This window comes from Lissotriton helveticus, chromosome 8 (assembly GCF_964261635.1).
Source record: "Lissotriton helveticus chromosome 8, aLisHel1.1, whole genome shotgun sequence".
Lineage (NCBI taxonomy): Eukaryota > Metazoa > Chordata > Amphibia > Caudata > Salamandridae > Lissotriton > Lissotriton helveticus.
Window position 1 is genome coordinate 938591505 of NC_136069.1, and position 26338 is coordinate 938617842.

The window sequence follows — 26338 nt, forward strand, 5'->3', positions numbered from 1 at the left end:
TCTCTTCCAACACCATATCTGGCATAATGTAAGGAAAGAAATATGACAGATGTAGAACCACAGAGTAATTACTCTTTGCTGGTTCAGCATGCCATCTCTGGCAGTAGCAGGAGAAAGGGCACTTGAGTAAGGTGATCAACAATATTTATCCAGCTCTCACAACTCTACCAAAGTGTTAAAGAGAAGAGATTTCCCATGTTACTGTTTCACAATAGGGGCAATAACATTCTCTGGTTGGGGTGGCGGAGGTGTAAGGATCACAGTAGCACTCTGTCATATCAGGCAGATGTCCAAGAAGGTGCCCACTGTCCAAATAATTGTGCATGCCTTAAACTGGACAATATGCATGGATAAGATACAAATGTTTATAAGGGATTGACTTCTGGCTTACATTTTTCCCCACATGATTAATTTTAACTGCAAGGGCTCAAATGTGGGCAAGTTTCTTTTGATTTACCCCCTTTTGGCACATTTTATCAGAAATAAAAGTCTTCTATTGTATAGGATTAAACCACGGATGACATTTGAGAAGGTATGCTGAAACGTCATGCAGATGTCTTTGCTACACCATAAGCAAAGGCCCGGTTTCCTCGACAGTAATAACTGGTTACAGTAGTGGAAAATTTTGGACAGTTTTCACTCTTTGAAAGCATAATTTTTTTTAATTGGGAAAAAAAAACCTTGGCCACTAAATAAGCATTTCAGAAAAAAATGCACGTTTCTGTTAACGTTAACAAGTAAGTAGAATTAAAATTACCTATCAATGCATACAGCTTAGCACTTTGGAATGACATAATTAGGAATACAAATACTCAAAAGCAAAGACTTACCATTCTCAGGAAGGCTTGCAGAAAATCCAGGTTCAGCAGGAGGTTCTAAAGTATCAAGCAATCTATTCACTTTGTTGCGAAGTTCTATTAGCTCTCGTCGGAGATATTTCACTTGGCTGGATTCTAGAGGTCTTGGCTGACCATTAACTACAAAAAAATATGTTGAATCAAGTTTAAGAAGCGAAATTGAAGCAGTAAATATGCTTTTGCATAATCACATTTTTACAGGCAAAGACAGAATGACGTCTAGCCATAAACTCGTTTTATTTCAGAATTGTGCGAGTATCAAAACCAAAACACTTACTTTTTTTTTTTTTTTTAAACAGAGTTTTATATAGGTGAACTAGACCCGAACTGAATCGGGTATCAGAGCGCTTTACATAGCACCAGTTACGTTACATGAGGACGGACACACATTCATTTTAGGCACGGAGAGATTAAGTGATTTGCCCAGAATCACAGGAGGTTTTTTGGGCGTCGTTACCGAGACTCGAACCCAGATCCCCAGGTCCGAGGTCGAGCGCCCTAGCCGTTAGGCCAGATCAAAAGAAAACTTTAAACGCATGTAACAATCGTTCTGTAAATATACTCAAGTTTTGAGTCCACATACCATGCATAACTCTGTCATATAGTAATCGGTGTATAGAGCATCTGCTACAGATACACATGTTGCACGTGGAACATTTAGCAGTACAACTTAGGATAGAGTGGTTGAAACAACGGACACCTGAAGATTCTCAAAGATGCCCATCGCAAATGCAGATCTTTAACAATTCAAGAATCGGTAGTAGTGTACAGAGAGGTCGCACCTCAAAGAAGTTACATATATACCTGGCAACCAAGGTGTAAATTTTCCAAATATATTCAGCAGCAAGAAAATTCTAACGGTGCCACTAAGTGTAAAAGTGTACCCTACAACTTTGGGTGCACAGACTCACAGGAACCAACAACTTTCGCAGTGAAATAAGTTACAACATGATAATACCCCGGCACAATAAACATTTAGAAATCAAAGTGTATTACTTTGATAAGTTGAGATCATGAAACCAAAACAATTCATCACAGGTGAACAACAGAGAGGAGTTCATACAAAAATGCTCTCCTTTAATTTATACAGGTATTTTTCATAACAATTTCTGTTGGGACTGTGAGTACCCCTATTCGAAAAAAGGTACAGATGGAGAGATGTTAACAAGAATCGTAACACAACACAGTCCTTATCAGCTTGCACGAGAACAGCCAACACATGTTTAGTCACATTCAGTGACTTCCTCAAGGCTCTCGAAAAAACTTTAATGGTTGTGGTATTGACCGACCATATTTTGTCAGACTGCAAGGACGCGGTTGTAGCAGGGGAATCCAACAGTGTTCTAAAATTCTAAATCTGCCCATACGATTTTCAATTATTGGGCAAAGAAAGTCCAAAAGATCAGGGTCAAACGCAGCTGCCGTTAAGCTTGCTGTAAGTCCATAACACGTCAAATCTGGGTATTTAATGTTCACAATCGTCGTGTTTTCGAATATATGATCTGGCAGCCCGATGCTGTTTTCAAGGGAATTGTGTGCTGTATATTAACTGAGGTGGTGCGGCGTACACAGAGTTGCGTAGTGTCAGAGTGCTTTAAAGTTGCATTGAGACAAGTGAGTTGTTGGTACAGTATAGTGCTATACAGTGGAGTGGAGTGTGGTACAGTGGAGGGGTATAATGTTGTGAAGTGGGGTAGAGTGGAGTGGCGGAGGGGAATGGAGTGGAATAGTGTAAAGTAGAGTTCTATACTGTGGAATAGCATTCAGGATAGTAGCATACACTGAAATAGCGTGTAGTGGAGTAGCAAGGGATGGCATATACTTGGAGTAGCATGGGGTGGAGTATGATACAGTGGCGAGGGTACAGTAGAGGGGGGTACAGTGGAATGGCATAGAGTTGAGCGGTGCAAAGTGTGGTTGAGTACAGTGGAATAGCGTATAGTATAGTGACGTAGAGTGGAATATCGTATAGTGGAGTGGCATACGGTGGAATGGTGTAGGGTGGGGAACAGTGGAGTGGTATAGCAAGAAGTGGAATTACGTACAGTGGAACATAGATAGAGTACAGGCTCAGTGTTGTGGAGTTGACTGCAGTGGGATAGGGTGGAGTGGCATCCAGTGGAATATGGTAAAGTGGAGGGAACAGAGTGGAGTTTAAACTTAGTAGTAGCTGTTGCGGTATTATTAAACTTTAATACCGTGGTAAAAGGTGGGGGAAATGTAAAAAGCAGAACACAGCATAAGGTAGAGGACAAATATCAAACCCAATACTTGCGTAATATTTACCCTATTTAACTGTACTTCACAAAAGGATCACCTGCGCACCATAATATGTAATCCTGGCACATTTCATGAAAATCTGTTAAGCAGTTTTCGCACTACGCTACATACAAAAGTCTGTGCATTGGTGGAAAAACTTATTTTGAGACCCCCCCTACTATTTTTGCAACCCCTTGACAAATTACCGCGAAACTTTCCATCTGCCGCCAATGTAGAAACAAGCATTTGCAATGCAACGGTCTCGCATTTGTGAGAGTTAGAGCTATTGGCCTTGTAAATGACAATGTCTTTTAGCCATATGTTTTTGTTTGGAGTGGATGAATCCATGTGGTGTGAAGGGGAATTATGTGGGTTGAATTGGTATTGTTAGTTGTGGAATTGTGTGGTGTGAGGTGGATTTGTGTAGTGGAATTCAGTGGCATAGTGTGCAGTGGGATTGTGTGGATATTAATGATGTGGTATTGAGCATAGTGGAATTATATGGAATGGGATTGTGAGTTTATGAAGTGTGATTATGTGTAATGGTATTTTGTGTTGTGGTGTGGTATGTTGTGGAGTTTAATTATTTGGTGCGTTGAATTTTGTGGCATGATGTGGAATTTTGTGCTATGGATTGGATATATGTGGTGTGTTGTGTTATTGTGTTGTTGAGTTGAATGATGTGGTTTGGTGTCCAATTATGTGGTGTGAAATGGAAAGGTGTGGAGTTGAATTGTGTGGGGTGAAACAGTAGCGTTGAGTAGAATTATGCTGATTGGAATTGTGTGGCATAGTCTGTAGTATCTATGTGGATTGTTGCTATGTGACAGTGGTTTATGTGGGCTGTATTTATGTGGTATTGAATATAGTATAATTTTGTGCAGTTGAATGATGTTGCGTGTAGTGGTATTGTGTTATTTATTTCATGCTATAACCTCACTTTAGGCTAGGTGATGTCACACTATGTTACTGAAGCCACCCTGTCATATATTATTACCTGGTCACACAGTCTCTAAGTTAAGGCCACAGCGGGAATGAACACCTGGGAACAAAACACTGGCAGCTCTGCAGATTAATGCGCTTTTCATGTAACCTACCACTGAGCTTGTCAACGCTGTACACATAACTCTGCTACACAGAGACACAAACCAGAGCAGAAAAAAACGTACCTCTTGCGCCTAATAAATACACTCTACCCCTACTTCGGTCTTCGGAGAGTACCATTTAAAAGTGAAGTGCTTGTTAGGTAAAGTAATTCCCATGTAACTTTTAAACAAAAAAAGAAACACCCAAATAAACAAGTCCTGTCCGACAGTTAATTGATATGGCGCTTAACAGTGGCGTAGGAGTGCTTCTAACCGCATCTATTTTTCACAGGTAGTGGACACGAGGCACAAGGAAATGTAGTGATCTGTCCACTACCGCACATTTTAGTGAATTGAGTAAGTGTGGAGCAGAGTAAAAAAAAAAAATCACAGAAGACACAATGCACACATCGTTATTGAAAAATGTGTTTAATATTCCAAGGATCTGGTGCAGATTTGTAAACATCGTCAAAATGTTAAGATATCAAAGGAAGTTTGCTTATTTCAATTATTAAAAAGTTGCGTAGAAAAAGGTAGGATTAAAGATAAAATAAGTGAAAACGAGTTTAAGCTGTTGACATTGCAAATGATAAAGCCTTTTATTTTTGTTTTTAAATCATAAATAAAAAGGCATAGTAATTTACAATGCCAATAGCTTAAAGTCGCATAAATGCGAGACCTATTGCATTGTAAATGCTTGTTGTTAAAGAAGCCAATCCCGGTTGTAAGGTTTAATTCACAGACTGTCCATGTAAGTAGCAGACACGCGGTCACCTTAATGTTAGGGTGTTTGTGTCTAACCCTTCCTTAGATTATACTTTGTAAAGACTAGCGATACAGCACTTCAGAAATGCTCAAGCACTCAGTTCTTTTCTGCCATTTTGAAAAGTTTATATAAATGGGTTAGAAGTGCTTAAATTTTGTTATTCATAATATGCAACATTAGTGCTTGAATAAGGACCTAATTTACGAGCCGATTTCTTTTATGATTAATTGTGTTGATGCATTCCTTCCTTCAGATCATGTATATTATATTACCTTTGTTATTTCGTATATTTTGTTTGATTTGTTTCCATTTCTAAAGTGCACTGACGCCGAAGCGGAGGTTTAAATGATTCTATATAAAACAGCGTAAATAAGTAAAATAAAGACTGCTGCTGCTTAGCCCAGTCTGCAATTCAGCTGAGCTCTGTTATAACTAGATAATTAACAGCTCTGGTTTCAGCCCAAATCCCCGTACTGGACTCTTTGTTTGTACGTAGGTTTTGTAAGCCGGGTAAAATATTTAAATGCCAAGCCCATTGCACCTGCACCTCTCATAATAACGCCACAAGCACCCTACCAACCTGGCACAGTGGTCATGTTTTTTTAGTTTCATCGTCCCCTACCGTTCATCACTTGGGACACCAACAACACCTTCACCCTAAATGACTCATTAAGTGCATGTAGGTCCACCAGTCGGCTAATGTTTTTAGAGGCCTGGACCCTCGCGCATGGACTTTCTATCGTTAACAGCTAAGGAATCTTAACAACCCTTTGCTCCAATGCAGTTTCAATCTTATTCTAGGCATATTGCACTTTATCCGCCGCACTCACACTTTCACGGTTTTATGGATTACAAAAATAGTTTTTACGCAAATCTGTATTGCATTGGGGAAGAGGGAGCAAGCCTAGAAAATTGGCTACACTCTATTACTGCGCCTTAAGTATATACACTCCCTCCAGTCAGGATAACTGGCATTAATAGGCTTGGGACTCACCTCAATCTACTCCACAGTAGCCCCATATGGGGATCAATCATTCTTCAACGTTGGTTGACAAGCAATTTTTCTTAAGAAATAAGGGAACGCTCCATGCACATTTTTGTTATTTCGATCGTACATGCCCGTGAGATTCATGCATTCTCAAAACGCAGTTGTTACCCATTACACATGAAGGATTTTTAATTTTACAGATATACATCTCGCCATACATTGAGCTGTGTATAACAATAACGTGAGAAATCAGTGAAACGTTGGACTTTGGTTTAGAGAGATTGGACCGGCAGTCTACACATATTAAAATAATTAATCAACAACACGAACATACAGGGTAAGCTCATCTGGAATACATGATTTGCCGTTTTTGCTACTGAGTTGGTCCTAGGTGACCTTGGTTAACAAGATTGAATTTGAGATTTTGGTTTATTAGGAATAATGAACGTGTTGAAGGAATAGGCAAGAGACACTTTCAGTGACTTTTTTTCATTTTTTGTTTAGTTTAGGTTGTAGATTTTGAATATTATATGGAATATAATAACGATTAACGCAGGAAAGGTATGGAAACCAGGTCAGCCAATTAAAGGCATGTTTTGAATGACTTATTGATGAGTAACTGATAGTGATTATGTTGATTTGTTATACAATGCATAAAATGGATTACATAATTACATTGATTGTTTGATCCATAGCGTTAAATAAGCCTAATGAAGGACTATTCAGTCTGAAATGCATTAAGTATGAGGACCTAGAAACTAAACCTTCAAGAAAAGAAAGGAAGGCGTAATTTGAAGATTAAACATTCAATAAATGTGATTTTGGCATGATTACAAGAGTTGGAGATGTCACTTGATAAAATACTGTTCAACGTTAAAGAATGACTGAACCCCATATGGGGTCAGAGAGGGGTGCCAGAGGAGCATTGCATTTGGCTCATGCAATTCAACTGTACATACTATTGAAGACACTCTGGATCAGTGAGTGACACCCCATGAGCACCCGACCAGATTATTTTTTAGGGATTTGGAATTATAACAGGGGAGTGCGCAGATCAAGACTTGATCTTAAATGTTGCGTGGTGTAATATTCAGAGATGTTATCATTATGCTAAATAGTGGTTCTACATCTCAAAAAAGCCTACCTCTTTGTGCAGTCACTGAATACTTATAAATGTGCTTCGTGCAGAAAGAGCAGTCTGCTGTTAACACCCAAGGACACCCACAGGATGAGTGTAGGGTCACTGCTCGAGGTAGGTGAGGGATGGGGCTTACAAGGCGGGTGTGCGAGAATGAAAGAGGGTGTGAGTGAAAGTTACAATGAGTAAGACAGTGACTGAGGGAACAGATGAGTAAATTCGCGGAGTGGCCTGGGAATGAGAAGAGGGAGAAAGTGAATTTGGACAATGAGCGAGTTGAGCGACCAGGTTTACCCAGCGAGAGGGTAACTAAAGACTTGGAGCATTTACGTCACCTCAGTGATTGAGAACAGTGAAGAAAGCGGATACACGGCTATTTCTTACAATGTGCTTTCCGAGTAGCAGCGCTTCTGCTCCACGTTCCAGTCATGTGCGCAACTCACACACATGACTCTTCATCAGGGCGACCAAGGCGGTTAGTGTTTGGGAGCGCACAGGCAGTTGAAGTGTCCAAACTCGTTGGAGACAACAATTCAAACATGTTGAACTGGTCCTAGCGGGGCACCATCCGCTTGGCCTTGCAACTCTTTATTTGATGGAATGTGCGTTTTTTAAACAGCCGATGTTGCAACCTCTATACAGTAAAATCAAAACATCAAATTCGAAACATCAAAAGCGAGCATACAAATACATTGCGACCAGCATTTAACAACAATGGGCTGGTAGTATCGATGATTTTTTCGCTTTTCTTGCCAATGCGAATTTTTGAAGCGTGGTCGTAAAGTTTAATGAAAAGTACAAGCACTTGTATGTAAACGTGAATTTGTATCTTATTTTTAAACATTCCGAGATCCCACTCCTCCTGTTAGTGGAGAAGTGTGGCTCAGGGGTTAGAGGCAGCAGACCCGGAAGCTGAGATCGGTCCTGGACCAGGGTTCAATTCCCCGCCTCGGCGGGTCTTGGGCTAAAAATTCCACGGACTCGATAATTCTCGCCCCGGTGCCTCCTCGACTCACGGGTTCACACTCTGCGACTCTGGGCAATAGCTTGCTTAATCTCCACAACGGCCCCTCGCGGCGGGATGCCGACTTTCACCTTGTGGATACCCTGCTATCTCACAGGGGAATACCAGGAAGGGTTCCCTAAGCAAGCGCCGGGAAACCCACTGCGGGTAGCTGTGCGCTATATAAGCTCAACTACATTTACATTTACATTCCAACCCCGCTCTTTCGTCCCCAATAAATGTGTATTAACTAAATCTGCGCTAATGCCCTGGGCTCCCCGCATTTCAGCTCTCCCAGTCCGCTGTAATTCCCTGTCTGATAGCCTGAAAGGCCCGCGCCGATTCCAATACACAAACCGCCCAGGGGCTATTACGGGTCCCCAGACTTTTTCCTGCTTGCATGACAAAGAGGGAACGGCAAATCCTGCAATTGGGATAGATAATCACCCCCGTGTCAAATGCTCGCAATCCACATCCTCTCTCTCTCTCTTTGGAGGGCTCGCTGTCTGTTTGCTCATTCATTTTACTTTAAGGGCTCGAGCCTCCAAATCCGTGTTCTCAGTGGGGATAGAGAAGCAGAGTTTATATCTGAAAGGACACCATGCGGGGGTCTTAAAATAAGTCATGTGTATTCCCCATGCCCCCCTCCTCCGACAGACCGAGACGTAGATTTTAGCCTTTGAAACATACAGGGCAGGCAAACAAGGCAGGTAAACAAAGCACGGAAGTGAGACCCTCGGCGTACACAGCTGTCTGGAGGCTCAAAGGGTGGGCTGGTGTGTGTGTGTCTGGGGCATGACACTGGAGCCTGTGAGGAGCACATTTGCACCTCTGTGGAGGAGATGCAAAAGGCAATCAGCATATGAAAGAGCGTCTCATACGGAAGCCCGTCTGGGCTAATCCAGAAACAGGGACATTGCTATATTGTTCTCAGTGGTCTGAAGTGGGAAAACAAGAGGCGGTCTGGCCGAGAGCGGGACGGAGGAGGGATGCGGGCAGAGGGAAGGGGGGCGAGAGCAGGACGGAGGAGTGCTGTGGGCTGCGGGCAAAGGGAAGGGGCGAGCGGAGCCGAGCAGCTCCAGAAAGAGCTGAAGGCGAGAGACAGGCAGACAGACAGACAACGCCCACGGATCTAATCAAGCCATGGAAAAGAGTATAGAACCTCGGCGAGAGGGAGGGTGTGGGGGGCGGGACTTAAAAAAAGAGACAGAAACGCCCACGATTCGCATCTAGGCGGGGAAAATAGTAATTGACATACCTCTCTTCCAATGGCTAGCCTCCATTTACGAAGCTAGCCAATGGAAGAGAGGCGGAATAAAGCACACTGTTGAAGTCATTAAATCTCAGGCTCCGCCCACACTGCTTACGCAGTGTGAAGCTAGGCCCGAGACCTAAAAAAGCTATAGGTCTGGAAAGTTTTGTGGATATTCATCCAATGGGGCAAAGTTATTTGTGACCAAATTCCAATTAGAAAACAAAGTGGTGCAGATACCACCCGGGTTATGGTGAAAACAGTGACTGGCCACTGTAGATGAAGCATCATTTATGCGGTACAGCTTGCTTGCATGGTGTACATACACAATTCACACCATCCAGGTTGTGTGAAGTTTGTACATCTAGGTCAGTGATGCTCAGACTGGGATACAAGCAACATGTTGGAGGCATTTAAACAATAAAAGGGTAGTAAACATTTGATCTGCCAGAGTCAGGCGATGGCATCAACCTGTAAAATAGTGATGTCTTTAGTGAAAATTATTATGCATCTTTTAGTACTGTGCATGTTGCCTGTGACATCAGGGTCAACACAATTTAAGCACGTTTGCTTTCCTTTCTTCGAATGCCAGGTCAGAATATTTCACTCTCTGTGTACTTGTTCAGCACTCCAAGAAAAATTATGGGTCCGATTTCATCTTTTGGACCTTTTGTTCTAAACCAGAAATTATCAGGAATACATTGCCCAATTAATTTTGGTGAGGACTCTCCTCTACAACATTTTTCTGCACTAAAGTATAGACTTCCTTCTGCAGCCGATCTTTATAAGCTAATGTTTTGGCTGGTGACGCAGAAGGAGGAGAGAACTTGAAATGAAGAGAACCTCTATTCTGAACAATATTTAAGACAATGTGTCAACAGGGAATAAACACCACACTTCCAGCCGCTTGACAATAACCCTCCCCCCGCCTTCCCCCGAAAATAGCAAATTCAGAATCCAATGTTTTGCTTCTGGTTTGAGTCCAGGCCAAGAACTTCTTACTTGTGCTCTGTGTGACTTTTCATTAATCTTTTGTAGAGTATCCCAAAGGCATCTATCATATCTACCCAAAAGGAAAGTAGCATCAGGAGCTTTAATTGCAGAAGCCAATGCTGCACACATCTTTTTCCATTGCGAATCTGCTTACTCTATTTATCACGTGGACAGAACAGGGAGGAACGCTAGTGTGGGACTTTCTTGTTACAATCACCGAATCGGAACAAGTGTCTGTTCAAAGGACCAGAGGGTCCTAGTCAGGTGGTGAATGCTCGAGACTGTCCGGAATCCTCATCTAGCACTCGTCAAGACTATTTCTATTAGAATTGATGATGGGTCCTGTCACAAAATACGAACAAAGCCCTAAATAGGGAGTTATTTATCCAGTTTCACAGTAACGCTGGTATAATGTATGATGCTCTTCAAGAGCTAGAGCCATCTCTTGAGTTGCATAAATGAGATTACAGTAAGTGATGCTCATCATTCTATATGCTGACAAATAGCAGTGTCTGAGGCGATGGTAGACAAGAAAGGGAAACATTCTTCACAGTGGAAAAGGCCATAGAAGTAAATATATTGGAAAGGTAGAAAGCTGCAAGTAGAAGAGACTGCTTATAAAATAATGGAGAAGGGACAGTTTTGTTTGCATCTGTGCAGAAACCTTATGCATTTGTTTGTTAGATACACTCCTCTTTGTCGACTACACTGGTTTCCACTATAATGGTTAGAAATGGAGACGTAGGGGTATGCTTACAATTCTCACACACAACAAAGTCGTTTTGCAAACTCTTTATCCCAATTCATACACCTGCTTTAATTTATTGTCGAGGGGTGCGGATAATGCAGTAGAGCAAGCTACTTTTGATATAGGCTCTAAATAAAACTAATTAGCGTCTATTAGCAGTTTATCTAGGTTCTCTTTCACCTACGGCAGCTACATATTTTCAATATTGCTACAGATCTTCTAGTCCTTTGCCTAAAACTATTCTAGAAATAACAGATATGATGTTAATGCGCCAGTGCAGAGTCTAAGGTTTTCGGAATCATACCTAGCCTGTGGCGTAACTATGGTAGTATGGATATTGGCATGATTTGTAGCCATCGCAATAAGTGAGTTGTCAAGACATCTGGTGGAGTGCTTAAAAAATTGCTGCCCATTGTTTGAGAAAACAAAATACCTACACAGTCTAAAGGCAGTGGGGTCTTCCACATAGTCTCCATCACCTACTTCATCCAAGCATATTCTCAATTAGCTCACCTACTGGAGCTCTAAAAGAATATGCTACTTTTGGCTGGAAGCATGGCATCATTGGTTGATGTAAATAAACTCTACACAACAGAATCTAAGAGCACAACACAAAACAATCACACCAATGAAAAAACAGCTGAGTAACGCAAAGACACAAAAAAGAGAAAAACCATAGTCACAGTTGCACGGTTATATAGGTGTATCGTTTTGATATTGGGGTTACTGTGCTGTTATTTTATTAGATCAGGTGTCATACTTGTTTCAGAGTTTTGCTTAGTTCTGTGGTGTATTAGGTTTTTTTGTATGTCACTGCATTGTGTTTTCGTTTTATTGTTGTGCTGGAATTTGTGATTTGTTGTAAGCTCCTATTCCATTGTGGAGGTTTTCCTGTTGTGCCAGATTGTTCCATTTTGTGGAGCAGGTTGTATGGGTCCTTCGTTGGCATGTTTTGTTATGTTATTGAGATGTGCGATTCTAAATAAGCATGCACTATGTATTGCGTTGCCGTCCCTCGAATGCAATCGGTCTGCTTACAAGTGAACACATGTGCCAAAAAGGTTATGCAATCTGGTACATGGAGTACAATAGGTCGAGATCTAAAGCTTACATGGCTCCATAACATATTTAGAGTTAAAATACTATCCACAAATTACCAAAAGAATACGATTTTAAAAAACAGTTCGTAAAGCAAATTTGGCATTCCAAGAAAAACCTCATTACAGTTATGAAAAAGGATTCTGAAAATACAATGACTAACTACTGATAAATGGTATTTAAGTCTTACCAAGCTAAGTCACCTTTCAAAAGAACAGAGTCTCTCGAGCTGGACCCTTCCTATGGATGTTCACATGAAGTAAACTTGGAATACACAAAGCAATTCGGGATTATCTAAATGCTATTTTCCAGCACTATTTTAAACACACACCACTTATATGTGGAGATAATTTTAGAGGTATTAACTTATTTCTGCTCTTTGTCTCGTCACATCGATTTTTTTACATGCAAAAGTCATACATATATGAGAAATATAACAACACTTTCAAGAAGTAGGCAGCAGTACAGATATGACCCTGCAACAGATTACCACACTACTGGATTTAAGAATACGAGACTGAACTTACCAAATAAAGTCAGTTTAAGTATTCTACTGCACTGGATAGCAAAAGACAAATCCGAACTGTCAAAAATTGTTATAAGATCACCATCTAAAATGAAAAGAAACAAACAAGAAAAATGGGATACAGGCAAATTAAATGGAACATGCCAATGTACACACAAAATATGAACACAATCTCCTCTGTGGTATTAGAAGAGGAAGTAACAATGGTTATTTACCAGTAGGAATAGATTTGCAGCCTGAAGAGTTTACTGGATTCAGTGATTTAAAAAAAAAACACAACACTGACATTTTGAGAATCACAGACAGCATTTTTCCATAGGGGTTGCCCGTAAACAAAAATATCCATTTGTACCCTCCCACTAGCCCTACATAAATACAAATTAACAGGACGGGGCAAAAATCAGTAATTCTCATGATATCCAACATATAAGCAACACCATGCCAAAAGAACATCCTTAAATTTTTCATCTTTCCGGACGTCTCATTCACACCGCTTCTGCAGTCGCCCATTCACACAGGTCTCTCAACCATGCGTCAACGAGCAGGAGGTGGGGTATGGGGCAAGCCGAAGCCACGCAATAGCAAGGAGTCTCATTGCTAGTACCAATCCTAGTACAAAATACACTTAGTTCCTTGTTTTTTGGGGCGGGAAGTAGACCGAGCCATACCGGTCTGAGCTCCATGGGAACCACGCAACCTGAAGCCTCCTCTAGGCGAGCAAATATTGTCTACCAGTAGGGAGTGAAGGATGAACAAGCTCACGTCAGTGACCCGCATCGTGGGCATGTATCCGGGCGTACTGGATTCAGTGGTTGGGTCTGGAATAGTGTATTGTCATTTTTCCCTTTCGTTTTTTGATATAAAAATCAGTGTGGGCATGGTGGGATTTGGTGCTAGGTCCATCCTCCGCGTTACGTCCAACGGCGCCCCAGAATTTTCATTGCGTAGTCAGCATCTTCAGATTCTTTTTGTTTCTTGGTGCCTGTTCTTTTTGGAACTTTCCTTGCTTTTGAAGTGCTGTTTACCTCACCTGCTGCTTTAGCCCCCATTTCCAGGGAGGCGGGTGGGTCGCATGTGAATCCAGAAAACTATTCAGGCTGCAAAACTACTCCTATTGGCAAGTAATCATTTCTTTTTGCAACATGAATCCTCTTCTATACTGCGATTGATTACTTAGCAGTATTTGGTCCCTTGAGAAGAACGGGCTGAAACGTGGAGGATTTGCAACAGGAATTGTAGCACTATCTCATTTGTGCTTCATTGTTTAACTGTATGTTCGTAAAGGTGAGAGGATAACCATGTTGCGGCATGTAGATTTCACCAATAGGAACATCTGCTAGGTACGCTAAGGTAGGAGCTTTCGTCCTGGTTGAGTGCCCTGGGGCATGTGGGTAGTTTTCCTGCCTCTGTGTAGCATGTTTGGATAAGTTCCACTATCCATCGGGCTACAGCAAATGAGAAGAGTTGGTTCCCTTTCCGAATTGCTTTTGTCTCATGTAAGTACTACATGTGTGCACTTCGCACAACCAAGGTGTGTAGAGCCCTTTTGATCGGAGACTGAATCCAGACAAAAGACCAATGGAAAAGAGTATGCAAATCTCCCTGACCAGTCTGTTGACAGAGCATTTCTCTCGGACTGGTAGTGTAGGAAACCTGGATACAAAGTTTTGGCATTTGACGCTTTCGGGACTCACAAATGGGTCTATACTTGGTGCGCCCCAGTGTCTGAGGTAGAACATAGTTGTTGTGTTGTCTGTTTGGATAAGCACAGAATCCCCTCAAGTGCACCCGGAATGCTTTCAAAGCTTGGAGGACCGGCTTTAGTTCCAGGTAGTTATGTGCTTTACTGAGCCAGTCGGACGGGTAAGCAACATGTAGGACGCATGAGGGGGTATGCAACAGGGAGAGTCGCAAGCAAGCACAACATGGAGTAGGGTATACGACAGAGCAACACGGGGGGAGAGAGGTGTGAGAAAGTGTCCTCTTTCTACATGCATGGACACAGACAAGGACACACACACGAAGTTTGGTATCAAACTTCTCAGCACATTAAACCCACACTGATGCCAGTGTGGGATTTAATGAAAAATGCACACAGAGGGCATCTTTGCGATGCCCCAGGAAAATGACCTACCACTAGCGGCACAGGCTGAGTGGCTGCTTTCACCTGCCAGAACGAGACATGTTTCTGGACCCCTGGGTCGAGAGCCTGCTGCTCTCGAGGGGCCTGAAACAATGCACTTCCTGGGACGAGGTGCCAAGCCTCCTCCCCCAGGAAGGGTAGGGTCCACGAAGGGGGAAGCTTCAAAGGCTTGCTGCTTTTGTGAGTTTTGTGAGCTACTAGCTGCTTCCAGCACCTGGTCCCCACTGGTTCTGACCCCCACTTGGGCAGGAGAACCAGCGGGAAAACCAAGTGAGGAAGGGAGGTTTACCCACCTCTGCCAACTCCAGCCCTCAGGTAGGGGAGGAGAGGTGAATCACAACTCTCAGCCCATGCCATCTTGCAGATGGGGGAGACCCAGCCAACCAGGGTGAGGCTTATGCCCCCTCCCACTGGAGGCTTGCATAATAGGGGGTGTACCCAACCCAGGGAAGGGACCCATTGGTCCAAATCTTTTACCTACCGGTAACGCCCGTAAATCTAGTATTTAGGGGCACCCTTGAACCTGGCTTCCCCAGACAAGCAACTACAAGAAAAGAACAGCTGTGCCGAAGCTACAAAGGAGGACGCCCACTGACTTGGCCCCAGCCCTACCGGCATGTCCCCACCTCGAACCTGCAGAAGCAAAACTCGTGTGTCCTGCAGCCATCAGCCTCAAGAAACCAGAGGACCTGCCCTGCCTTCAAAAGAAAAGACGGTCTCCCGTGAAAACCTGATTTGTTCACCAACAGGCTCAAATGGTTATATCCCCCCCCCCCCAAAAACGCGACCAGGGGCAGATAAGAAGATCCAACCCTAAAACGCACCCCTGCACCAGATGCCCCAGAGCCTTAGATGGCCAAACCGACCGTGCCTAACCAACCCCCAGCATCCCAACTTACCTCGCCAAGTAGTGGTTGCACCAAGAAGACTTTTGTCCCCGAGCCTGCTGTGTGTTTGCAAACCAGAGACTCCCCATTGAAAGCTACAGGGCACCAGACGCCAAAATAGCACTCTGCACCCGGCCGCCCAGTTCCGCTGAGAGTGCACCGTTTGGGCTGGCTTGAACCCCCTTTCGCCCTGAGCTTAAGTCCAGGAGCTTTGCTCCCACAACCCAGCGGCCTGCTCGTCAGCAGCCACCAACCGGAGGCCCCCTATCCCTCATTGGATAACATTGGGCTTCAACACTCTGCACCCAGTCGCCCTAGTGTCACGAATGACCCGCCATATTAAAAGGCATTGACGTGAATGACCCGCAACTTAGTTGCTACGTAACAAAGATTTTAATCAGTTATAAGAAAGTCTTGACACAATGAAATTGGTCACAGAGTCGTTTAGTGGCCATTGTCTGTCTTTTTAACATCAATTGTACTGTAAAAAGAAATATCAATTAATTTTAATGAATTGTATAAAAAGATCGCGTCTTACCTGCTCATATCAATTTTATACTTCAAACTGAATTTCTAAAGAAACGGATGTAACTGAGTTTTAACTTGTGTATATATGTTTGTGTGCTTTTAACGCTACAATGTATCTGATGTTTTGGAACATTGTTTTGGTTTTACCTAACTATAAACAAATACTTTTCAGTTTCAGTTTAGTGCTGCTGAGGGTGAAACTAGAGTGCATCATTGACCCTGGGGGACCCGGGGTTTACCCCCAGAATACAAACTTCCACAACTGAATACTTACCTTGAACCGATAACCCTATTTTCCTCCATATGATAAAAACTTTTCACAGAAAACCAATGTTAAGCGTGGAGTTGGAAAATCAATGAAACCCTTTAAAACTGTAACTAAATAACAAAAACGCTTTTACTTACCTGTTTACAGGAAATGTCTCAGTGCAGTATCCAGTGCACTGTGTAAGAAAAGTAATCTACTCGACATTCTACTAAAAAGCCAATACAAAGTATATGTACAGTATAGCAAAAGCATTGCATTACTATTAACTCAACTGTAATCAAATCAAAGTGCATATCCAATTGCAATTCAAACGGTTTACAAACTGCATTACTACAGTAATGTATTTATTGCTTACCTGTGCCAGGCGTGCTTGGTTCAAGAAAATAAGATAACTAAAAGAATATTTTTATACAACACCAATTGGTCTGAAGTTCAGTCTTTGAGTGAATGATATCATTTGCTGATCGGGTGTGTACAACACATGCTTAATACCCTCCGATACAGCCTTACTGCTCGACCACATTACCATAAATAGAGAGTAAGGTGCTATCTACTTTTACCTCAGCCTCCCTTTGGGGGTCCACTGGACTCTGTGCACGCTATACCTCACTTTGATATACTATATACTGAGCCAGCTTCCTACAAGGAGGTACATGGGAGATATGCCTAAAAAAATGCACTCATGGAGTGCGAAAAAGGTAAATGAAAAACAAGCAGTGGAAGCAGAGATGCAAATCAAAGAAATGGAAAAGAGGCAATGCTACCTGGGAGAGACAGGTCTAAGACGGACGAGCTGGGGCATGAATAAGAAGCGTATGTAGCACATATTGCACCTATTTTTATGAGTGCTATTTCGAACTACTGCTGTTTGGGCCCAAGCGGGTGCTGTACGCCGGCGTGCGCACTTGTGACGTCACTGGCTCTGCATTGACTGTGAATATTGGTAATCGTTCATAACCAGGGTGTCAGAGCAAACCCTGAAGCTGGTAATGGCAGCCAGGACTTAAGTGTCTTAATCTGAAGTCACCACGAGTAGCTCTCAGTGACTATCAGGGCTTTTTAGGTTGGATGAAAAAACATTGTGCGGGGTGTCTCTAAAAGGGCCTTGGTTTATGCACTTATAGGCGTGGCTTAAAATTTTAAAATGAATTACTGGAATTCTTATAGTGTGGCGCCCAAGTGATATGATTCTTCTTAGCTTTTTGTAATTGCATCCAGATACAATAACACAACTGCCATACACTGAAAACCAGCCTGGACTATTGTTAGTGGTTCTCTGTGTGCGTAGTGGGGAGGCCAACGATTGAATGGTCATGTATTCTGAACACCTTTTTGGCACAAGGTACTGCAAGAAACTTCTAGAGGCTTGAACTTGAACAGTGTGGCCTTAATAGCACCTGGAAGCGACTCAGCTGAAAGTATGCACTATACAAGAGTAATATGCTGAACGAAAAATAAATACCTGAACATGTTAATTGTTCAGAAATCAGCAGCGTTTTCCCTATAAAGCTAGAGGCATGAATATAGGGCTCGAAAGGGACCAGTTTCAAAGTCTGCAATAAATTGCTACCAGATCTGAGACCCGGACTAAAAGTACAGGAGAGCAAAGTTTGCAATTAGGCCCGGTAAGCATAAGTATGTGCCTGCTAGGCGGTGGGGGAGGGGGGGTTGGGGGGGAAGGGGAAAGGATCACGAGTCCATATATAATGATTTTACTTTTGTGTATTATGAAACAACATGCAGGGTCGCATTTTAAAATTTAATATAGCACCAGAAGTGTGCCACCTGTGCTCCCAGTCACACAAAGATAGTGCAAAATCCAGTGTTCTTTAATGGACCCATCTCTCTATCACACACATGCTCTATCTAATAAAGCTGAGTACATCCCACGATCCTGGGCATCAGCTGGGAGTCTCTTGAGATGCAGAGTCGCCCCTATTTACATCCTGCTGGGAGACGGGAATGATTTTACAAGCCAACCGGGTGTTTCAAAGCATTTATTTTGCGGCCCTGCTGTGCTTTAGCGCCGAGCAGTGGAAATGCGATTGAGCGCGCGCTACATTTTCGCATTTTTATGTGCACGCTTACCCACTCTTTTTTTCAAAACCGGGACATGTGTTAGAATCGGAATGTAATGCCGGACAGGCAACAAAAATCCTGGACCCTCCCGGCAAATCCAGGGTGTCTGACCACCATGATTGTAGGAGGAAAAGCAACTTCAAGAGGAAATATAATTTTTTGTGGCGAAACATAATTTAGTCTAAAATTAACGGTTGTACCATATTTAAGCATGTATACACGTATACGTATGTGTAACAGTCTACGCATGTGAATACTCCTGGAAAGCTGTGGTGTTTTTAGCCCCCAAGCAGAACGCCTGGAAGACTGCGAATTCCACAGCAAAAACAAAGAAAATGTTGACACACAAAGGAAATGCGCGTTCTGCCGGAATACCCCTGTCCTCCCTGTGACCCCTTCTGAGTGGTGCATGCTCCAAGCATGAAGGCAGCATGGTTGCAGGAAGCCCGGAGCACTGGCTAGCATGCTTCACAGATGTCGTGAAGAGTTTTCTTATCTGCTTGTTAAATAAACAAGCAGAAAAGAAAAGTCTTTACAACAGCTGTGAAGCACGCAAGCCAGTCCGGGTGGGCCGGCCAAAAAAGCGAAAAGGAGGCACCCTGGAAACCGTATTTCCAATGGCACCCCGCCGTTTAACATAAACGGAGACGCAAGCCAATGGGAATAAGGGGCAGGGCTTCAAGCCCATTTCTCCAAGTACTCATCTGCAATAAATCTCGCCGAGCGTGCTACAAACGTGCGCAGCAACTAGGTGAGACCTAAAAAGAAGTATGAGCACACGCACAAAATAAGCATTTTGTTTGTATATTTGTGTGTATTCTCGTACAATTGAAAATGTCAAAGGGATTTGCAGTCCCTAGTTTATTTGCAGCCAACAAAAGATTTTGTCTTAGTAGACCAGAGCCATCTTTCAAATCAGAGCAACTAGTCTGATCTGTTTCATTGCAACACATCATGCTGGAACAAGAAAGACCATGCACTTCAGAGTCCTTGAAATTCTGCCCATGTCAAAACGAGACCCTGGAAAGCAGGCCTGCTCACCACCGGGCTTGGTCATCAAAAAGCTTCAGGTAAAGTACTGGGTTAGCAACCATGGATTTCATTAAACCACGATTTCAGTTCAATGACTCTCGAAGCTTCAACTGTAAGTATCCAGTCATTGAAGTCTTGAACAAATAATTTACACATACCTTCATCTTTATACTTAATTGTGACTTCATCATTGCTTAACAGTTTCCCTCTGAAAACTCTCTGCATCATTAGCACCAACTCGTCATAAGTTATGTCTTCATTGTGAATTGGAATTCGACGAATGTCCTCTCCAATTTGGGCTTTAATGATGAGTTTCCCGCTTAAGTCCAACTGTCCGTTCATGGTGGACTCCGTGATGTCTTACCCAGCTGAAATAAAGTGAATGAAAATATACAGACCCCTATTTATTAAATAATTAATAGGTTAATACATTTTTTGTTATAAATGCCTATCCTTATTGAACAATATATGCAAGTAAAATAATGGAAGTGCAAAATCAACAAACAACAAAGATAGCCCATATGTTTCTTTTATAACCCACCAATTGCCCATATACGATTTTCTAACCTACAGGCTGATATACTTGTTTGAGCTCTTCTTTGTAAGGTAGACAACATTTTTTAGTTCTTAAATAATTATCGTTGACCCATAGGATCTAAAGCTTTGCACAAGCTGTCGTCATCATTATTGACCACTGTTCAACCCTTGCTGAATACCCAATTTACAAAATGATGTTTTATACAAAAAGTGCTTTTATGCATTGTAAAGGAAAATTTGGGTGGGGGTGGGGGTGGGGGTAGGGGCTGAACACCAGTCAAACTGAAGCTGAATCCCCAAGAATGTTATTCGACATGCTAAAGCTGTGGAGGTAGGTCCTCCGACAACAAGCACTGGCAAAGTCAATAAAGCTCGACTTTGAAAAGTGTTAGCCGGCCTTATGGCATTGCAATGCTGAACAGCTTCGCAAAAAAAGATGGTTTCGGCATATTTTCTTATACGGGTGCATGCTTCAGCACACACACCTATGCACTAGGATGCGAATGTGGAGCTAGCATTATCTGAATGCACGTGTCACTCAAGTATGTGATGTGCACATTCGTGATGCTACTGGTTATTTTTATTTTTTCACTTTTAAATTTACAGTTTCAGGATGGCGAACACCCATCTTAGATAAGTAAATTAAATTTTTTTTAAAGTGTGAAAGTGAAGTATAAAAAAAAGGGCAGTGTCTCAGCAAATACCAGCTGCCAGGCCCTCTGGGGGGAAAAAAAAGAAAAGAAAAGTGTGACGTGGAGGCACAGAGGAGTAACCAAGAAGCAGCGGGTGCTGGGTGGAAGGATGCAACTGATCACCAAGAGGAGTGTACCAACAAAAATAGTGTAATAACAGAAAACAGCGAGCAGGGAAAGGGATCAATAAAGAAGCTGGGAGGTTGACGGGGGAAATGACAAAAGGGGGGAAGAAACGGATGTTCTGGGGTGTGGAGGAGGGGGGGGGCAACAGCGAGAGCACAGGAATAGGATTCAGAATTGTGATGTATTCCTATAGGTTCTGTATCGATTCCCCTATTCCTGACCCTGTTCTGGTTAATAATTAACTAGCAGCCATCCCACGGTGCAAAAAACCGTTATCTGATTAAGCCACACCACGGCACAGGAACGCGTTATCTGATTAGGTCATAACGCTTGCCATCTAATTAGGCAAGCACTATTCCTCCAGCCCCTGATAAGGCATACGGAGCTCTCAAAACAAATCAAACCTATGACAACCTGGGAAAATCCCTGCGGCCATACTTTTGATTTCACCGAGAACTTCAGTAAAGAATGTGCTAACGACCAGTCCGTATGACATCCTTATTGACGTATCTATGTCCATCCTTACGTCAATCTCGACACCTTACAGGTATAAATATTACCGACATTGCCTTAAGCAAACACACGCGGTGGTGACGAGATCGGAGCAGCGAGACGTACTGAGAAGCCCAGCAGAGAGCGAAGCCCACACGCGCTGCCCCGCCTTCCTGACGCGCTGAGAACGAGACGCTGCTTTTCTCCTGCCGAGAAATCCAGCTCCGGCGCTTCCAAGCGGCCCTCGCAGGCAGCTGGAATATCAAGACCAGAGACGAGAGATACCAGCCCTCAACCATTCTAGATGTCAGGTACAGAACTGAACAACCCCTTACAGAGAATTCTTGAGTCAGTCACTTGGCAAAACAAACTTAACTTGGGGTAGGCGTGGTTAGAATCACCAGTTGAGTACGATTAGTCAATGTATATATGTATATATCTATTTTATCGATTTTAAATATCATATGGCTTAGAAACCATATCAATGCTTCTGCAGTATTATTTTATACTTCTGCTTTTATTGTATGCACTTTACTTAACCATAAGTATCGCAATAATATCGATTCATTTCTCTTGTACGAGAAAAGAGACTGATCAATAAATAACATCTTTTATTGAACACGCCCGTCTCTTCCTTTTCTCTACAATCTGGTGAAACTAAGAATGCACTGAACTGACTGAGTAAAATAAGTTGTCTTTTGTTTTCACACGACTCTAGAGATATACTCTTGATTAGGGGAGAGCAAAGTTGTCATGTTCTATGGTTGTCAGAAACTAAATCCCTTCTTGTCTATCCAGGGAAGTTAAACTCCTCCTTGCCTATTCGAGAAAGTTTCTAGTGAACTCTGAGCTAGCTGGCAAACCCAAAACTTTAAGTCTAATATCGACAGTAGAAGACCTAGTTAACCTCCGTCCTGGGTCTATACTACTGAAGGTATTATTCCAATGCGCAGAGCCTATTGGGATAATAGGAACTACACTACATGGCGCCCAACGTTTGGATAGGCGATAAAACTAACGCAAGACATTAGAGTAACTCAGTCGTGCTTTTTCACACAGAACCCCTTTTTCCCCCATAATACTCCAAAGACGTCTGGAGTGGGTGAAAGGTCATATCCGCCAAACCTCGCAGGAGGAGACTCCTATGTATGGTTCTTGGTTTAGTCAACGTTGAAGGATACACTGTTCCAAAATATTGTGCATCTAATCTTTGTTTCCATAGAAACCTGATCTGCAAACAAACAGAATAACCTTCCTGTCGGTAAAATGGTAGACAGTGATGATGAAAGGGAGACAGTTAGACTAGCAGCTGAACTCCTAGCAGCTGATAATACTCAGCTACAAAATGACCCGGATATAAAACTCATCCCGGTCAACATAAGAAAATCTATAACTTTAAAACTTATAGAAAATGGACTGACATCGAGAGGTGGTACAGTCATATTCGTAATTGAGGCACACGAATATCGGCAGACAGAGGTATTCTATTCATGGATGAACTTTCCAGCAGCAAACGCTGCAACAAAAGAGTTCCACTATTATAAAATAGAGGAACCACCGGATACCTACACTCCTTTCGAGGAGCTGGAAGTACCACTCAAATTCCAAGAGCACCTGCTCTTGTTTGATGGCGCCCTAAAACATAATCACATCACCAGGCTCGGTCCACTAGGTAGACCAGGAGCAACGTGGCCGGTCCTAGCCGGATATACACCACATCCAGACATTGAAGAAATGTCTGCAGCAGAGCTTTTAATACAGCTAAAACAACTAATCAAAATACATAGACAATTAGTCCAATATGTAATGCGGACTTCAACAATCCAACCAGCAAGTAAAATTCCACAGCTGACCCCTCATCAGGGTAACACAAATAAAATTACACCACAGAACATACAGTCCTGTCTAGGTAAAGTACCCGCAAAACGGGATCAAATACCTTTCTGGCTAGCACAAAAAATCACTAAAATAGAGGCGGTGTTTCCAGACACCACCCCTGTAGATAAACACAGGATTCTGACTGTCTTCCAATGGGAATCGCACCACACGTGGAGGACTGTGACACTTGGGGTACAGTCTTTGCTTCCATATACACGAAAACACATGGTGTACCATCCATGTCAGTAATACCAGATGTGTTAAAACAAATTCAAGATGAATATGGTCCAGAACCCGCTTTAACTCTTGGTATGAAATTACTGAAAGACTTCAAGCAGGTCTCGGCTATATTATTAGGCAACATAAAGGGAGAAGCAGCAAACGTGGCGATCCGCCAAAGGTTAAAAGAGACAGATATAGCAGACCAACCAACTGAAATTGCCAGAATCATAGAGAAATCCTATGAAGAACTAGGAAGAGATAGTCTGGGTGGAATACCGGTAAAACCTCAACTGATTGAAAGTCCTGAAAAGGTATTTATTAAAAATAATTTAAACACTCAAAAAAAGAGCTGGGATGGAAACAAACAATCCAATCCTAAAGAAAAAAGATTCCAGTCCAGAGGAAGGTCTCCTCGGCGGAGAGAAAGATCTCCGAACCAAGGACGCAGGTCTCCCCAAAGTGAGCCCTCTGGGAAAAAATACAACCTTAGAAATAGGGATAATAGAAACCTGATAGATAAAGATAATGATACACGTCCCTCTCAATCTTTTCAGACTTCCTCGCAGAAATCGGACAGAAGAGGACGATCAGAACACAGGGAAGAGCACGTCAAGTCCAAAGACAAGGAACCTGCTCATCCAAATAAAAAGTTACAATTTCCAAAAAAGAAGGTAGCCAGTATTAAAGTAGTCAAAGATGCCGAGAATACTGAGGACACAGCTGAAAAACGGAGAATGGGCTCAGACAATGCTAGACAGCGCAGCAGAAGTGAGCATAGCTCGCAAAGTCCTTATGAATCATCTGGAGACAGTGGACACGAATGAATACATTCAGGTGGAAACTGCAGATACCAGAGTTAGCAAACCTCATAAAATATATGAAATTACATTGCGTATAGAGGGGGATAAGACTAGAAAAATAAGGGGTCTCTTTTGGGATACTCTCCCAGGGCTATGACATCCTTCTAGCTGAACGAGACTGGCCACCCGAGTTTGTCAGGGAGTGCCCTCATGGCGAAGAAATAATTATGCCTGCCTTCTCAAATCATATTCCAATTCATAAAAAATATACACTTGCTAGAAAGTGGGCAGTAGCTCAAGCTCCTGCTTTATATAAAAATCATGTAGGATGGGATGAGGACTCCCCTCCTCACAAAATCCAGTTAAAATCACAACCAACTGCACAGAGGCAGTACCCAATTAAGCAAGAAGCTAAAAAACAGGTAAAAGAGATCCTAGATCAACTTGAATACCAGGGGGTGATTGAAACTTGCACCTCACAAATGAACAATCCTTTGTTTCCTGTCTCCAAACCAGACAACTCATATCGTCTAGTTTTGGACTACAGACACCTTAACTCATGTTGCAAAACCTTTGCAGTACAAAACTCACATAGTGCTGCACTAATGAATAACATAGTGCGCAAAAAATACAAAACAACATTAGACATCTCTAATGGATTTTTTTGTCAAAATATAGCACCAAAGAGCAGATATTTGACTGCATTCTCGGTAAATGGCTCGCAAAAAAGTTTCTGCCGTTTACCCCAGGGGCACAAGAACAGCCCAGGATTATTCTCAAAGAGAGTAACAGAATTACTACAAACATACGATGACGAGGCATTATCATATGTCGACGACATTTACCTAACAGATGATGACTTGGATACTCACTTGAAGAGAGTGAACACCATAATACTTGGGTTCGCAGCAGAGGGTTACAAATTCAACTTTAAAAAATCAAGAATTGCCCATCTAACAGTCCTGTTTTTAGGATATGAATTATCAAGTGAAGGCAAAAGCCTGGCTGACAATTTCCTAGAGAAATGTGCTGTACTCCAAGCTCCTAGAACACTAAAAAACGTACAATCAATTCTAGGCTTCCTAAATTTCGGAAGAACATACATTGCAAATTACGCAGAAAGGGTCAAACCCCTTTATGATCTAATAAAACCAGATTTTAAAAGAATCAATTGAACTCAAAAACACAGAAATTTTGAGATCTTTACAAACAGACATGCTAATTAAAACAAAATTAGAAACACGTGATAACACACGTAATCTTGTGATTCGAGTCATCCCAGGAAGATGCGGATTCACATACCTGACCTCTAATGAGGGAGAAAAGGTACCAATTGCATACAAATCACACTTGTACACAGAAGCTGAAAAGAAGTTCAGTATTAAAGAAAATATTGTTCATGCAGTTCAAACGGCTATAGCAAGAGAAAAAGACAACGCTGACGGTAGACGTATCACAGTCAGAACAGCGGAGTCAGCCTTTGAGGCATTAACAACCCCATGTAATTTACCAACAACAGCGTTGAATCCAGAATGGATACAATGGGTGAATGCAATTACAACGGACAGAGTAAAATACTACTTTGATCCAGAATTAAAGGAATTAAAATATCTAGAATATGAAATGACATACCCTCTGCCAATCGACATTCTGCCTTTACGACAATACGCCTGTGTAATACATACAGACGGGCATGCTCAACCCTCAGTTTGGGGAGAGCTGGCTTACAAGGCAACATGCGAAATTGTAAAGGAAGTGTGGCGCGGAGGTAAATTAAGACCTCTACTTACAAAAACACACTCAGTGGACAATAATTCAGAACAACAAACTGAAACTGAAATAAATGCGCAGAGCCTATTGGGATAATAGGAACTACACTACAGAATAAGCATACAGAGAGAGGGAAAACATGCTCTCCCTGTGAGTGTTGAAAGGGAAAGA

At 42.3% G+C, this 26338-nt stretch overlaps 1 protein-coding gene across 3 annotated transcripts in view; it reads right to left on the minus strand.

Moving 5' to 3' along the window:
- Window positions 1-26338, minus strand: part of LOC144773018 (protein TFG-like) — a 199579-nt gene that overhangs the window by 116179 nt on the left and 57062 nt on the right. For all 3 annotated transcript variants that reach the window (XM_078657778.1, XM_078657776.1, XM_078657777.1), the window contains 3 exons: window positions 19809-20018; window positions 12715-12798; window positions 831-977 (listed from right to left, as the gene is read on the minus strand). In XM_078657778.1, the coding sequence (XP_078513904.1) occupies window positions 831-977; window positions 12715-12798; window positions 19809-19992 (415 nt within the window). In that variant the 5' untranslated portion in view covers window positions 19993-20018. The remainder of the gene's footprint in view (window positions 1-830; window positions 978-12714; window positions 12799-19808; window positions 20019-26338) is intronic.